This window comes from Penicillium lagena, assembly GCF_028827675.1.
Source record: "Penicillium lagena strain IBT 129212 chromosome Unknown utg000003l_segment0_segment0, whole genome shotgun sequence".
In the NCBI taxonomy this organism is placed as follows: Eukaryota; Fungi; Ascomycota; class Eurotiomycetes; order Eurotiales; family Aspergillaceae; genus Penicillium; species Penicillium lagena.
Window position 1 is genome coordinate 2,545,984 of NW_026623224.1, and position 12,373 is coordinate 2,558,356.

General features: G+C 51.4%; 8 protein-coding genes across 8 annotated transcripts; 2 read left to right on the top strand and 6 right to left on the bottom strand.

Annotated features, from left to right (window-relative positions):
* Positions 1-114: 114 nt before the first annotated feature.
* N7510_006215 (LUC7 domain-containing protein) lies at positions 115-1,119 on the bottom strand (the record flags this gene model as incomplete). Its single annotated transcript, XM_056978141.1, has 3 exons — positions 115-588; positions 652-983; positions 1,077-1,119. The coding sequence occupies 3 exons, from the start codon at positions 1,117-1,119 to the stop codon at positions 115-117; spliced, it is 849 nt and encodes a 282-aa protein (XP_056834173.1).
* Positions 1,120-1,452: 333 nt separating this feature from the next.
* On the top strand, positions 1,453-3,333 carry gpi16 (GPI-anchored transamidase subunit GPI16; the record flags this gene model as incomplete). The annotated part of the gene is made up of 3 exons (XM_056978142.1): positions 1,453-1,811; positions 1,859-2,253; positions 2,303-3,333. 3 exons carry the CDS (start codon positions 1,453-1,455, stop codon positions 3,331-3,333), a joined length of 1,785 nt encoding a protein of 594 aa, XP_056834174.1.
* A 236-nt stretch (positions 3,334-3,569) lies between these two features.
* Positions 3,570-4,077, bottom strand: N7510_006217 (uncharacterized protein; the record flags this gene model as incomplete). Its single annotated transcript, XM_056978143.1, has 2 exons — positions 3,570-3,803; positions 3,892-4,077. 2 exons carry the CDS (start codon positions 4,075-4,077, stop codon positions 3,570-3,572), a joined length of 420 nt encoding a protein of 139 aa, XP_056834175.1.
* Positions 4,078-4,520: 443 nt separating this feature from the next.
* Positions 4,521-5,902, bottom strand: N7510_006218 (putative MFS monocarboxylate transporter; the record flags this gene model as incomplete). The annotated part of the gene is made up of 2 exons (XM_056978144.1): positions 4,521-5,667; positions 5,721-5,902. The coding sequence occupies 2 exons, from the start codon at positions 5,900-5,902 to the stop codon at positions 4,521-4,523; spliced, it is 1,329 nt and encodes a 442-aa protein (XP_056834176.1).
* A 1,305-nt stretch (positions 5,903-7,207) lies between these two features.
* N7510_006219 (uncharacterized protein) lies at positions 7,208-8,424 on the top strand (the record flags this gene model as incomplete). Its single annotated transcript, XM_056978145.1, has 2 exons — positions 7,208-7,741; positions 7,798-8,424. The coding sequence occupies 2 exons, from the start codon at positions 7,208-7,210 to the stop codon at positions 8,422-8,424; spliced, it is 1,161 nt and encodes a 386-aa protein (XP_056834177.1).
* A 973-nt stretch (positions 8,425-9,397) lies between these two features.
* N7510_006220 (peptidase S41 family protein) lies at positions 9,398-10,031 on the bottom strand (the record flags this gene model as incomplete). The annotated part of the gene is made up of 2 exons (XM_056978146.1): positions 9,398-9,918; positions 9,995-10,031. The coding sequence occupies 2 exons, from the start codon at positions 10,029-10,031 to the stop codon at positions 9,398-9,400; spliced, it is 558 nt and encodes a 185-aa protein (XP_056834178.1).
* An 80-nt stretch (positions 10,032-10,111) lies between these two features.
* Positions 10,112-10,803, bottom strand: N7510_006221 (uncharacterized protein; the record flags this gene model as incomplete). The annotated part of the gene is made up of 2 exons (XM_056978147.1): positions 10,112-10,637; positions 10,763-10,803. The coding sequence occupies 2 exons, from the start codon at positions 10,801-10,803 to the stop codon at positions 10,112-10,114; spliced, it is 567 nt and encodes a 188-aa protein (XP_056834179.1).
* A 45-nt stretch (positions 10,804-10,848) lies between these two features.
* On the bottom strand, positions 10,849-12,039 carry N7510_006222 (Phosphatidylinositol N-acetylglucosaminyltransferase gpi3 subunit; the record flags this gene model as incomplete). The annotated part of the gene is made up of 1 exon (XM_056978148.1): positions 10,849-12,039. The coding sequence occupies one exon, from the start codon at positions 12,037-12,039 to the stop codon at positions 10,849-10,851; it is 1,191 nt and encodes a 396-aa protein (XP_056834180.1).
* Positions 12,040-12,373: the final 334 nt, after the last annotated feature.

A 12,373-nucleotide genomic window follows, 5' to 3' on the forward strand; every position in this document is an offset into this window, starting at 1 on the left:
ATTCACCAGTAACTAGTATTTGGGTGTAGAATATGAATTCGAGTAATTCCTACTTAACGGGTAAAAACGCCTGCGCTATGCCAAAGATCCGGACCGGAGACAAGATAAAAGAAATCACCACCTGCCTCCGCGCCTCCTATATCCACCACCGCCACCACCACCATACCGCGGACCCCGGCCACCAGCCCGACCACCATTAGTGTACGGGTTATCATCCTCCTCATGGTGCTGCCGCACAGGCGGAGCCCGACCCTTCAACTCTGCACTCAGCTTCTTGTATGTCTTGCGCATATCCGAATAGCCCATGTGCATCTTTCCGAAGAAGTGATCCGCCAGCCGTCGGTCATTATCAAGTCGGGAGAGGTAGGCGCCGCACACGTCGCAAACCTGCAGTTTCTGGTGTCCCGAAGGACCGGAGGTATCTTGGAGATTCTTGAGGTCGCGTTCGATCTGCTCCTTCTGGAATTTCGCCGTTTGGATCTTGTGCAGTTCGCTCATGGCCATTGCGACAGAGCCCGTCTCGCCCAGAACCGAGACTTCGAGAAGACCCGTGTTGATGGTGTTGGTGAGATCGGCGATTTGTTTGAGCTATTGGTAAAAAAAAGTCCATTAGTAGAGACATCTCGCTTTGAACACGTCGGGAAAACGTACAAGATCGTTCGTCTGCCGAATTTCATCAGGCGTCTTCTCCAGCCGGCGCTGCGCCGTCTCGATCCTCCGGTCACAGTCGTCGATGTACTTTTGCATATCGCGCATATAGTCGAAATCGAATCCCCATTTTGCTTTTTCTGCTGGCGAGGCTGTCTCGTACTCCGTTTTCAGGCCCTCGCTGTGCACCTTGGGGCAGGGACCGAGATCCTGCTTGGTGTTGGTGAAAAGGTCGTGTGGGCAAGTGCCCACGAGGTACGAGCGGCAGACTTTGGGGTCTGTGATGGTCAGCTGAGAATTGCGACCTTGGGCACCAGAGCCAATGAGCTGATCAGCTGTTGGGAGAAAAAAGCGTTGTTAGTTCTGTTCGATGAGCATATTGGGATAGATAGGCGCTTCTGATCTGGAGCGCGGCGCAGCGGACATACCTCCCATGAGCTGCTCCAGCAGCTTTCTCTGTTCCGCCGCCATAGTTAGGAGGGATTGCGTCCGTAAAGAGAATTAGCGCAAAGAGGGGCGTGGTGGGAGGAAGTTGAAGTCTTTCGCCGGAGCTTTTGCCGCGGAAGGCGGTGAGCGCGACTGTTGACAGGCCAGCGATTCGGGGCTGTTTCTTGTTCCGATTCGTGTGGTCGTCTCGTTGTTGATTGCTCCGCTGCGTTCGATTGTCTGGGCTTACGGTGTTCACAGCCTCCAAGCCCTCGGCTGCCCCAGTTCCAACTGCAACTGGTCCCAACTTCTCCCTGTCAATTGGTCTACGTCGCATGAACCGAGCCACCTAGACCGACACCCGGCAAGCATGAAGTGATGACGTTCCTCTCACGCTTCTCCCTGACGCTTCTTGCGCTATGGAGCGCGCTCGCTGCAGCATCCTCTGACTACCATGAACAACTCTTCCTCCACCCGCTTCCCCAATCGTCGCTGTTAGCATCGTTCAACTTCCGCAGCAACACCTCTCAGCAATCCTTCGACAATCAACATTTCAGATACTTCCCCCGAGCGTTAGGGCAGATTCTGCAACATGCCCACACAAAAGAACTTCATCTCCGCTTCACGACGGGGCGATGGGATGCAGAAAGCTGGGGTCCTCGGCCGTGGAACGGCAGCAAAGAAGGCGGCACTGGAGTGGAACTGTGGGCGTGGATTGATGCGCCGGGTGATGATGAGTACGTCGGCATTTGTAGACACCGGTTACAGGACTGACATTTTCTAGGGCATTTGCCAAATGGATTACTTTGACGCAATCCCTCTCTGGCCTGTTTTGTGCCTCGCTCAATTTCATTGACTCGACCCGTACTACTCGGCCAGTTGTGTCATTCGAGCCGGCCGGGGATCATCCGCCTACAGACGACCTGTATCTCCTACATGGAACCTTGCCAGGCGAGGTGGTTTGTACGGAGAATCTGACGCCCTTTCTGAAACTCCTTCCCTGCAAAGGAAAAGCAGGAGTATCAACCCTCTTTGACGGACACAAGCTGTTTGATGCAGCGTGGCAAAGTATGTCGGTGGATGTTCGACCGGTTTGTCCTCCAGAGGGAGAGTGTGTGGTACAAATCGAGCAGACAGTGGACATGGTCTTGGATATTGAACGATCCAAGCGACCTCGTGGTACGTATTGTTGAATCCTATCCCAAAACACATTTACTAATCGTTTTAGACAATCCAATTCCTCGCCCTGTTCCTAATGACCAGTTGGTCTGTGATACTTCCAAGCCGTACAACTCAGATGACACCTGCTACCCCCTCGAAACGACGACAGAAAAGGGATGGAGTCTTAGTGAGGTCTTTGGGCGGACGCTGAACGGTGTCTGTCCCCTCACAGATTCGAAAGATCCCCACGAATCAACCGTTTGCCTTCGAGTCCCGCACGACCGGGGTGTGTTTACCTCAGAAGGGACCTTGGAAACAAAACAGGCGGATGGCTTTACTCGCTGCTTCACGCTGAAAGCATCAGAGCCGTTTGACCTGGTTATACCCGAGCAGCCTGTCACCAGTCAGGTTCCGCTTGAGGAACCCATTCTGAATGCCGAACGAACTATTGTCGGCCACGGCGCAGAGCGGGGTGGCATGCGCATCATATTCGGCAATCCGTCTGACGCCAGCGACGTGGACTTCATTTTCTTTGAAACCCTCCCTTGGTTTCTGCGGCCGTATATCCACACCCTGCAGGCTACAATTACCGGCCGTGATGGGGTGCGGCGAGAGATTCCCGTGTCGGAAATTGTTAAAGAGACTTTTTACCGTCCGGCCATTGACCGCGAGCGTGGAACACAACTTGAGCTGGTGATGACCGTTCCTGCCGCCTCAATTGTCACCCTCACCTACGACTTCGAGAAGGCCATTCTTCGATACACAGAGTACCCTCCTGATGCCAACCGCGGATTCAACGTTGCACCTGCAGTAATTCGGATTCTGGATACGGCGCAAAATGCCCCCGTCTTCATTCGCTCCACCAGTCTTCTCCTGCCGCTACCAACCCCGGATTTCAGCATGCCGTACAACGTGATTATTCTTACCAGCACGGTTATTGCGCTTGGCTTCGGCACTATTTTCAACATCTTGGTTCGCCGCGTCGTCTCCGCCGACGAAGCAGCTGCTTTGGGTGCCCAGACCCTCAAGGCACGGATTCTAGGGAAGGTGGTGGCCATACGTGATAAACTTCGTGGCAAAGGTACCAAGGTGGAGTGATGGCCGACACCGTACAGTATGTAGCTAGTGCCAGTGATCCTAATTTATTTCTTTTGCCTCTTTTTACTGGTGTGTCCGTGTAGCTTCGTAAATCATTCAAACTTCGTAAACATACAGATAAAACGAATTCAAAGGTCATCAAGCTCAGCACCCTATCTCATCTTCCTTGACCGTGAAGCCTGCATGCAATCCTCAACAGCGACATTATCCAAGCAAATCCACCATCAGAAACAAACTTACGCCCCAAATACATGCTTTGCCGTCTCCCACCCAGGCAACGTGTTCGAGCATCCGGGTTTACGCTGCATGAAAGTATGATCCTCGCCGGCACAAGTAGGCTCCCCGGACTCCGTCGTCGGCGGAGCGTCGGCAGCCGCCAAGTCCGCCCTGTCCATGAACTTATTTTCGGCGCGGGTCTTCTGCTCCTGGAGACCGAGGAAGTTTCCGAAACTGGATCGAGGGTTCTCCGCCTAAAGCCAGCGGCAAGAATGGAGGAGATGTCAGTGAGTCGATCTATACATAATCTTCTCAAATGGGTTAGGGATCGTGGACACATACGGCCACATGCCCCAGTCCCTCGCGCGGAACGGCATCTGAGCCACCCTTGGAGAACCCCTTGTCTCCCCAGCCAGACCCGCCACCGACATTGTTCGCTGGTGTAGGCTTGGCACTGGTGCCGCCTGAGGTGGCGGTCGTAGGGTGGTTGGCGCTGCTGCTGGAGCCGTCTTGGTCGGGTTCGCCCATGGTTGTATTGTTTTAGAAGGGTTGTATTTGATGGTGGAAGATGCTTCAAGTGTGATGGTTAGTTAAGATATGATACTTGAGAATATTGTACTCTTAAATAAACCATGCGGTAATCACTGAAAGTCGAATTCCGGATGGAACAAAGGCTTAGTTATACTACAGGACCCCAAATTCGCCTGGCCTTTAAACTGGCTTTCGGTCTTGACCTCATTGTTGCCCTCGAGCAGGGAACGCCCGCCACCGCAGGATGAAGTCATCATGAATACGGGCCTTTAGCGCTATTGGCTTGAGGGAAGAGCTGAGTCAGGACAGGAACACCTTCAAAGCTCAATCGTTAAATTATAATCCACTAGAGAGTTTGATTAAATTTAATACCTGTATGTCTATTTACCTGTCATTTGTCGATACCTCAGAACTTGTGTTTGACCAACAATTAAAATGGCTCACGATGGCTGAGGGTGACTCCTGTCATACCAAGTGATCTTCAGAGCCGGCCATGACTGCAAAACTGTAGCTCCGATCATCAGGCATCCTGCAAATATTTGTGCCTTTAAAAAGTAGGCCTGATCAAGATTCACCAGTGCTCCTGCGATAGGCGTGCCCGCCAAAGCACCGAAAGACGAAATGCCCCACATCATTCCTAGGCGAGTACCCAAGGAATTGGGATCTGGCGTGAGCACGGGATGCGCAAGGATAGAAGTTGGAGCTGTGACATGGACACCACTCAGAATACCCCAGTAGCACGCCCAGACAATAAACCCGGGGATGTTTGTGGCCGCAATCCAGGTGAACATGGCGATGGCCGAGGCAGCTGCGGCAAAAATCAACATGTAGATTGGTTTAACCCAGGTGATTAGGAAGTACGGCCCGACACGACCAACGACGGATGATCCATTGACGATGGCGACCATATAGAATGACAGGTTGGCGGTCGTGTGCAGTGCTGTCCGCGCATATGAGGCGACATAGAAGATGGGCACGTAGTATGCAAGCATGACACATGTGAGGGAGACCGATAGCAGCATGAATGGAGGCTCACGGAACGCCGTAAAGTCAATAAGACTTCTGGCGCGCGTTCTCTCGCCGGGTTTCCGGCATAGAATCAAACAAGTTACGATGGCCAGGAACAAGCTGATGAAACCGATGCAACGGACTGCCCACGGGAACCCAATCCTGGGCTGCAGCTTGCGGAACATGATGGGATAGATAACGGCACCGACACTCGATCCAATGGAGGCGCAGCCGATGGCGAACGGGCGTTTTGTCGTGAAATGCGAGGAAACAACGACAAGTGAGGGAATGTACGAGATGCCGCCGCCGATTCCCACACAGAAGCCTTGGGCCAGAAGCACTTGGTAATACTGTGTTGCGAGGCTGGTCATCATCATTCCAAACACGATCAAGAAGCTGCCAGACATGATCAACGGGCGCAAATATCCTGAGTCCACTAGCGGGCCGGCCACCAGTCCGACCATGGGAATCATGGTGGCCTGGATACTGCCCACCCAGGAAATAGTGGACGGCGACATATGAGACAACAGCTCAGTTTGATAATATTCCTGAAAGGCGCCATATGTCGTCAACAGACCCCTGCGACGGTATGTTAACTTGGGTCCCAGTCGGCGTGGGGGAAGTATACGCACCAAGAGTTGACAAATACACAGAAACACGCGAGCACACTCAACCACGCCTCGAGCCCGCCGTTGAGCCTCTTAGGGGCTGCTTCGCCATTTTCAGGGTACTTCGTGGTGGCCAATTGCAGCTGCTGGGAAGCACCGTCATCCTCGCACGGGGACAGATCCTTTTCTGTCGTCGGCATGCCCATATGCTCACATCTGTGACGAACTCCGCACGGATATCGGGGCGGACCGCAATTTATGTTGTCCGATAATAATAATCCCACTTACCCCGATTCCCCCAGGTGGAGAATTGCTTCTCCACGGGATTTTCATTAGTAACGGACATTGGTCGCATCCGGTTAACCACCGGCACTGTTAGCCGAGCTCTGCCGGAAACGATGCTTTTGAAGGTAACTGTTATGCATCTTGAATAATATGAAGCTATGGGGAGGCGACGAAGCTGTGATCGGATACCCCATGTCATTATTAGTTTTTCTGTTCCTCCCACGTGCCATGGGTGGATACTGCGACGCCGGGTCACTTTAAGTGATCGTCATTTCCAGTTGTCCTTGATTTGCCGGACGATACGTGTGGTAGAAAAATTGAGATAAAGTAGTCGATTAACATTAGCCTCACTGGCAGAAAGCGCCCAGGCGATGCTGATAAAAATGAGGGATCACACCCTAGTGAGATCGGAGGTTGTACAAGACAATTTTGGTCTAGCACAAAGCTCCAATCCGAAACAAAAGGAATGGAACTAGCAGCTCAGTCTCGTGGCTGAAATGAATATGGAAAATTTGATCAAGAAACCTCTAGATCTGTCATGGGAAAATTTGCTCCTTTGTAAATCTGCTTATGTCGGAAGCGATCATTCTGTGATAGCCTTCGGATACCTAAGCCAATATTAAACAGTTCATACATCCAAGAAAGAATTGCTATCGTAGGATCATTTAGATAAGCTTATAGTGCAGAAATTTCGCTATCTCCATTTAGAATCGATTGGTGCTCTCAATAGTAGTCAAACACTCAGAGGATAACGGCTCTATTGAATTCATTGCATGGTTGACGGACTCTGAACCAAGCCTCAGTCATCCCTTGTGCTTCGGAGATGATACATAAGAACTTGAAATATCTGTCATCGGCGTCCGCAAACTGAAAATACTTGACAGTCGGTATGCAGTTTGCCTTTCAGAAGTTGAGTTGTGTCTACATAGGCATCCTATTCACTTGTTTAGTCACGTGAGTCCCCCGGTCAGCCACAGCCGTTGAACTGTGATCGGCGCTCTCCATGATTATTCTCCCTCATTATTGCGGTCGATTGATTCATCTATAAGACCGATGATATCCTTCTGTTGATAACCCTACCTCCAACTATCCTCTGGCACTTGTACAGATAATCCTTCCTGCCCGCAGAACTCCTCCCATCCAAGTCTCGCCCCGAAGAGCGCGTTGTATCGCGCCGTGTATCCAATTCGCCTAGGATCATAAGCTTCTTGCCAACAAAAAGACCAATGGCAGATATACCCGAAATGGATGAGTTTGCGCAGACCCGAGGCGCCGACGATCTATTCGACGATGAGATTATACCAGTGTCGGCGGAGCAGCAAGCACAGACGGACGTAGTTGTCCAAGAGGCAGCGCCTGCGCCACCAAAGGAGCCCGTGGTCGAAAAAACCCCCATCGAGAAGACGCCTGCGCGAGAGGACGCTTCGCAACGAAGTCGTGGCACAGAACGAGGGCGAGGCCGTGGCCGGGGGCGAGGAGGTCGGGGACGCGGAGGGCGCGGTGGACGTGTCGAGAATGCTCCACGGCACAAGGCCTCTGCGACTGCGGCTGAGCCCGAGAGTGAGCGAGATCCTGTGACTGTAGCTGAGGCTGAAAGCGCGCGAGAGGAGACGGCCACACCCGATAAGCCCCAGGAGGGTTTGAAGGAGCAGTCTAGCCAGAGTGAGGAAGCTACTACCGATGCTGCGGCTAATGGAGCTGAAGCGCAGCGTGTACCGGCTGTTCGTGGGGATCGCAGTGCCACTGGGGGAGTAAGGAAGGTATGGAGAAGCCTCCCCCTCGTTTCCATGAATTGACCAACTAATTCAATGTCCAGCCAAAACTCACCGAGGAAGAATTGTCAAAGCGCATTGCAGCTGCCAAGGAAAACGCGGCCAAAAAGGCAGCTGCTCACGCTCGCGCTGAAGCAGATGAGGCATCGTTCCTGGAACGGGAGCAGGTCGCAGCCGAGAAGCGTCGTCAGGAACAAGCAAATCGCCGAGTTATGGACAAAGAGCGTGAACAAAATCGCCAGCGCAAGCTTAAGGCCGTTGGTGGCCGGGAGTGGGATTCGCAGAAACAAGAGGAGGACTATAATCCGCGCGGTAGTGGGAGTCAGTTCAGACGGGGCATGCACGGCGGTGTGTCGGGATATGCGCGACGTGACTTCGACACTCGTTCACCGGATGATTTGACTGGCGACTCGCCAAGTCGCCGCGGGCGTGGACGTGGTGGTGGTCGAGGTGGTCGTGGCCGAGGACGCTCGCCTTCCGCGGGACCTTCCAAAAAGAGTCCATTGCCCACTGCTCCCAGTGCGAATAACGAAGCAGAATTCCCTGCTCTTCCCGTTGAAACCAAAAAGCTAGATACTACCTCGACAACAGGGTCTGAGTTGCCTAAGCTTGACAAGCTTGACTCCTTGTCACCTGTGCGCGGCAGTTGGGCCGATCAAGTCGAAGAGTAACAAGAAACGGGGATGGCTTTTCTTTTGTTTCTTTTCTTCTTTTCCCGCATCATTGACGACACGAAAAGCGTCCTGTCCACCAGTTTGATATCCTCTGCCTAGCTCAGGCGCAAAATCACTCAATTAATACGTCGATGCCACTATGGGCACTGACATATATTCATTAATCATCTCATACTGTATCTCTTCCAGAACCTTGGCCATAGTAAGCTTATGGGAGTAATGGGGGTCGAGGAAAGGATAGTCCTACTGGGTTTTCATTACTTTTGAGTTTGTATCGCAATGATGCTATTATTACGCTTCTGGCCGTCACCAAACAGATGATCAGTGCTGTTGGAACGTGCCACAGTATCTCATGTTGTTCACCTGTAGTTGACGTGGCACCATTGACATTCCATAACCAAACTTCATTGACTTCGTGCTGTTCTTTGCTGATTGACAAGCCATCATCCTGCAGCTCTTGGAATCACTGGAAACCAAACGATTTGGTGAACCGTGCTAGCCAGACGCAGCCGCAGCCCGCGCAAGGTGCATACTCTCACCTTTCTGAGTATATTTTTTTGGGGTTATGATTCCATTTATATGTACTTATATTTCATTGATTCCCTTGCTTTTGCTTCATCACATGTTTCTAGAATTTAATTTCTGCCAACTGATCAACTTGCCCCCTAGTCTTGCTAGACTCGCCGTAGAGCTGGGGGCGCTGGAGTATTAGCAAATTCAAGTGACTCAGGAGAGTGAGCAGGGATCTGGTGATGTTTGGCCAATCGATTTCAATGCAGGTCCTCTCGATTTAGAGAACGGTGGACGGATTTCTGACGCGATCCCTTACGAATTGCATATTTTACAATCGAAACTGTCCCTTCAATTACATGAAGTGGAATGAGAGAATCGAGCTTTGTAGGATGGGTAGGATGAGTGATTACTTTTCATTACTGTTCTCCTATCAAGCAAGTAGAACAGGAAATATCACTCAAGCATGCAAATGCGCTCTGCGGTGGTGCTGAGAGGCGTGTGAGGACATCCTATTAACCAACAGACCATTGCCCCAGACTGTCCTGGCTGCCGCTGCCCAAGCTGTGGCAAGGTGGGAGAGGGTTTCCCAGGTATAGAAAAGACGGTAATCGGCTGGCTCATAGATGAACTGGAGAGGCATATGCTCCTGGCCAGGCCGGTAGCCATTGAGGAAGTTGACACTGATCGTCTCAAGTCCTGTCAAAGGACCTTGTTCATTAGCTGCGAGTGTGATCTCCTTAAGGCGCTTCGGTTGCGCGTCAGTGAGAGTGGGATTGCCCTCTTGAGTGGCATTGGTTGCCGCATCCAGGGCTTCTTGATACAGCAGGGGAAGCATGCCACTAGAGATGTCCTCCTCGCCCTTGGTACCTCCAATGGCTTGCATTGGTCCATTGTGGGGTCGACCACCGAATACCAGACTTTTAACCTGCCCACTGTTCTTCATGAGCTCAGCGAAGGTCGCACAGGTGGACATGCAGACTCCGTTTGTGACCTAGAATTAGGATCCATATCCTGTTAACAATGCAAGGGCCCATCGAATACTCACAAATCGGACATACCATGATAATATCTTCGGCGGCAAACGGTGCCATAGTTTCTTTCTGCTTTGCAGGGCCATATCCACGAATAGAAGAGCCCTCGGCTGACATCAGCGTAAAATTGCCCAAGGCCATTAAAGAGGATACTGGGGTGCCGAGCTCTTCAGCGGGCTGAAAGCATCCGCCCAACTTGTGAAATTGGACTGCTGGTCTGGCGTTACCATGGTAGATAAGTCAAAACTGTAAGATTCCGCAATGACTGTTGACTGCGTGGTTTTGATCTTCGATAGTGCCTTGCCGACGAGATCTGAGGCTTCATGGGCACGGAATCGAGTAGCAGTGTACGCATGATGGTTGGGGAAGAACAGTTTGAAGAGGTCTACCCCCAAGTAAGGTGAGCCGCCCAGGTTGGATGACAGATCAATGATTAACTTCGTCTTTCCGGCCCGCTTCGCCGTGTAGACAAACTCCGTTGCTTTGTCGGCAAAGTTCTCCGCCTGTGGGGCGAAGGTTGAGACGAAGAGAACTGCTACGTCCTTCAGTCCAAGATGATCCAAATAGTAGCCCGAGACTGATCCCCCGTCGTCAGTCCGCATCACTGGGACAGGGTAGCCACTTGATATCGGGGACGACGAAGGCGTAGGGTTCGATGAAGCGGACCTAGTCCTAGTGGAGGTTTGGGATGTGAAGGGCTGGGCAGTCGAATGGTTGGCGGCCGGCGAGGACGATACAGAGGATGTCAGTTTAATGCAATAAATAATCCTCGAGCAATAGACTGCATCTACACCGGCGATGTAATGTGGAATAGAAGCACGATATAGTACATCTTGAGTATCTAGATCACAGAATCTGCTGTTTTCACCAACTGCCCTCAGAATTGAGACTGAGAATCGAGGGGAATGGCTGATGGACGAGATTTTTCTTGCCCCTGTTTTTTTGGCCAGCTTCTTGCAATGTCGATATTGGCACGGGGAAACCACATCTCGAGGAAAACATAGAGTAGGAAATCAGTCACAACACACAGACAGAACAGCTTGCCTGCCCAGACACCACAGCCATAGTATCGTTTGAGCCGGTCAATGAGGGCAAAGCTGCGAACTCTGTCACTACTCGCCTCCCTGCCCTGTCCTGGGTAATAGCCATAGAATTCCTCTGGGGATATATCGCCCGTAATGCCTTGGTAGACCCGCTCTGTACGCTCGGCCACATCCTGCCATGAATACATCATTTTCACCTGGTCGTGGAACCGGTCGGTCCGTACTTTGTTCGAGCGTAGGGCTGCGATTGCCTTACTTGTAGCAACAACCAGGTCATCCTCCTCTGGTTTCGCAAACGTAGTCATATGCTGTGGAAGTACCTCAGGGATACCTCCAACTCGAGTACAGACCACATATAACCCACAACTAGCGGCTTCGACAATGACTGTGCCAAAGGCTTCTGTTAAGCTAGGGTGTAGGTAAATGTGGCCTCGTACCATAACATCCCGAACTTCTTCGTGACGTACTGATCCTAGCATCTCAACCTTGTCTTGCAGGACATTCCGTTCCAGCATCTGTTCAAGGTCGATAGCTTTCGGACCGGAGCCAGCAATGATAAAGCGGGTATTGGGATTAAGGGCGAGGATTCGAGGAATGGCCGCGACCAATAGATCCGTGCCTTTGTTATAGAAAAGACGGGAGATGACCACAATTGTGATCGTGTCATTGGGCCCGATTGGTGCGGATGATGGTCGTGGATCGGCCGGAGAAGATGGGACGTGATCTGAGGCACGAGGCGCATATGAGAGAGGGCAGAAATTCTCTGCAACGACAGCATTGGGGATCACTGATACCATTAATGGATCCAATGAAGCTCGAAGGACCGTATTCTCCTTGCTGCTGCAAGTTAGTCGCTCTTCGCCTTTAGAGTTGGTGTTTGTGTCAATAACGTACCAAGTATGACTGACACAGATAGCATGATCAATGTCACTCAACGTGAATTTGAGAAGCTTGTTAGTAAGGATCGAGGCAGCGTCGGCAAATCCAAAAAGAGAGTGGTCGGTGAAAACGGTTCGTAGGCCCATTGTACGCGCATGGAGGATAGCTTCACCACAGAAGCTGCTAAGACTTTGATGACCATGGACGATCTCTATTTGTTCTCGAATTACAATGTTTCGAAAAATCGGGAAGAAGGAGAAGACGGTTGGGAAGGTGGTCTCGCGGTAGATAACGAGAAAAGGAACGTGGTAGATCTTGAGTCCATTCGTCAGATACCGGACACCTGTTCGACCTTTGTATGCATGGGTGATGACGATGACTTTATGGCCGCGATCAATCAGTTTCTAAAAAAGGTAAGTACAAGTGGCAAAGAGCCCATAGCAGAAATGTTTTGTTGATCACTCACGGACGACAGTTGGT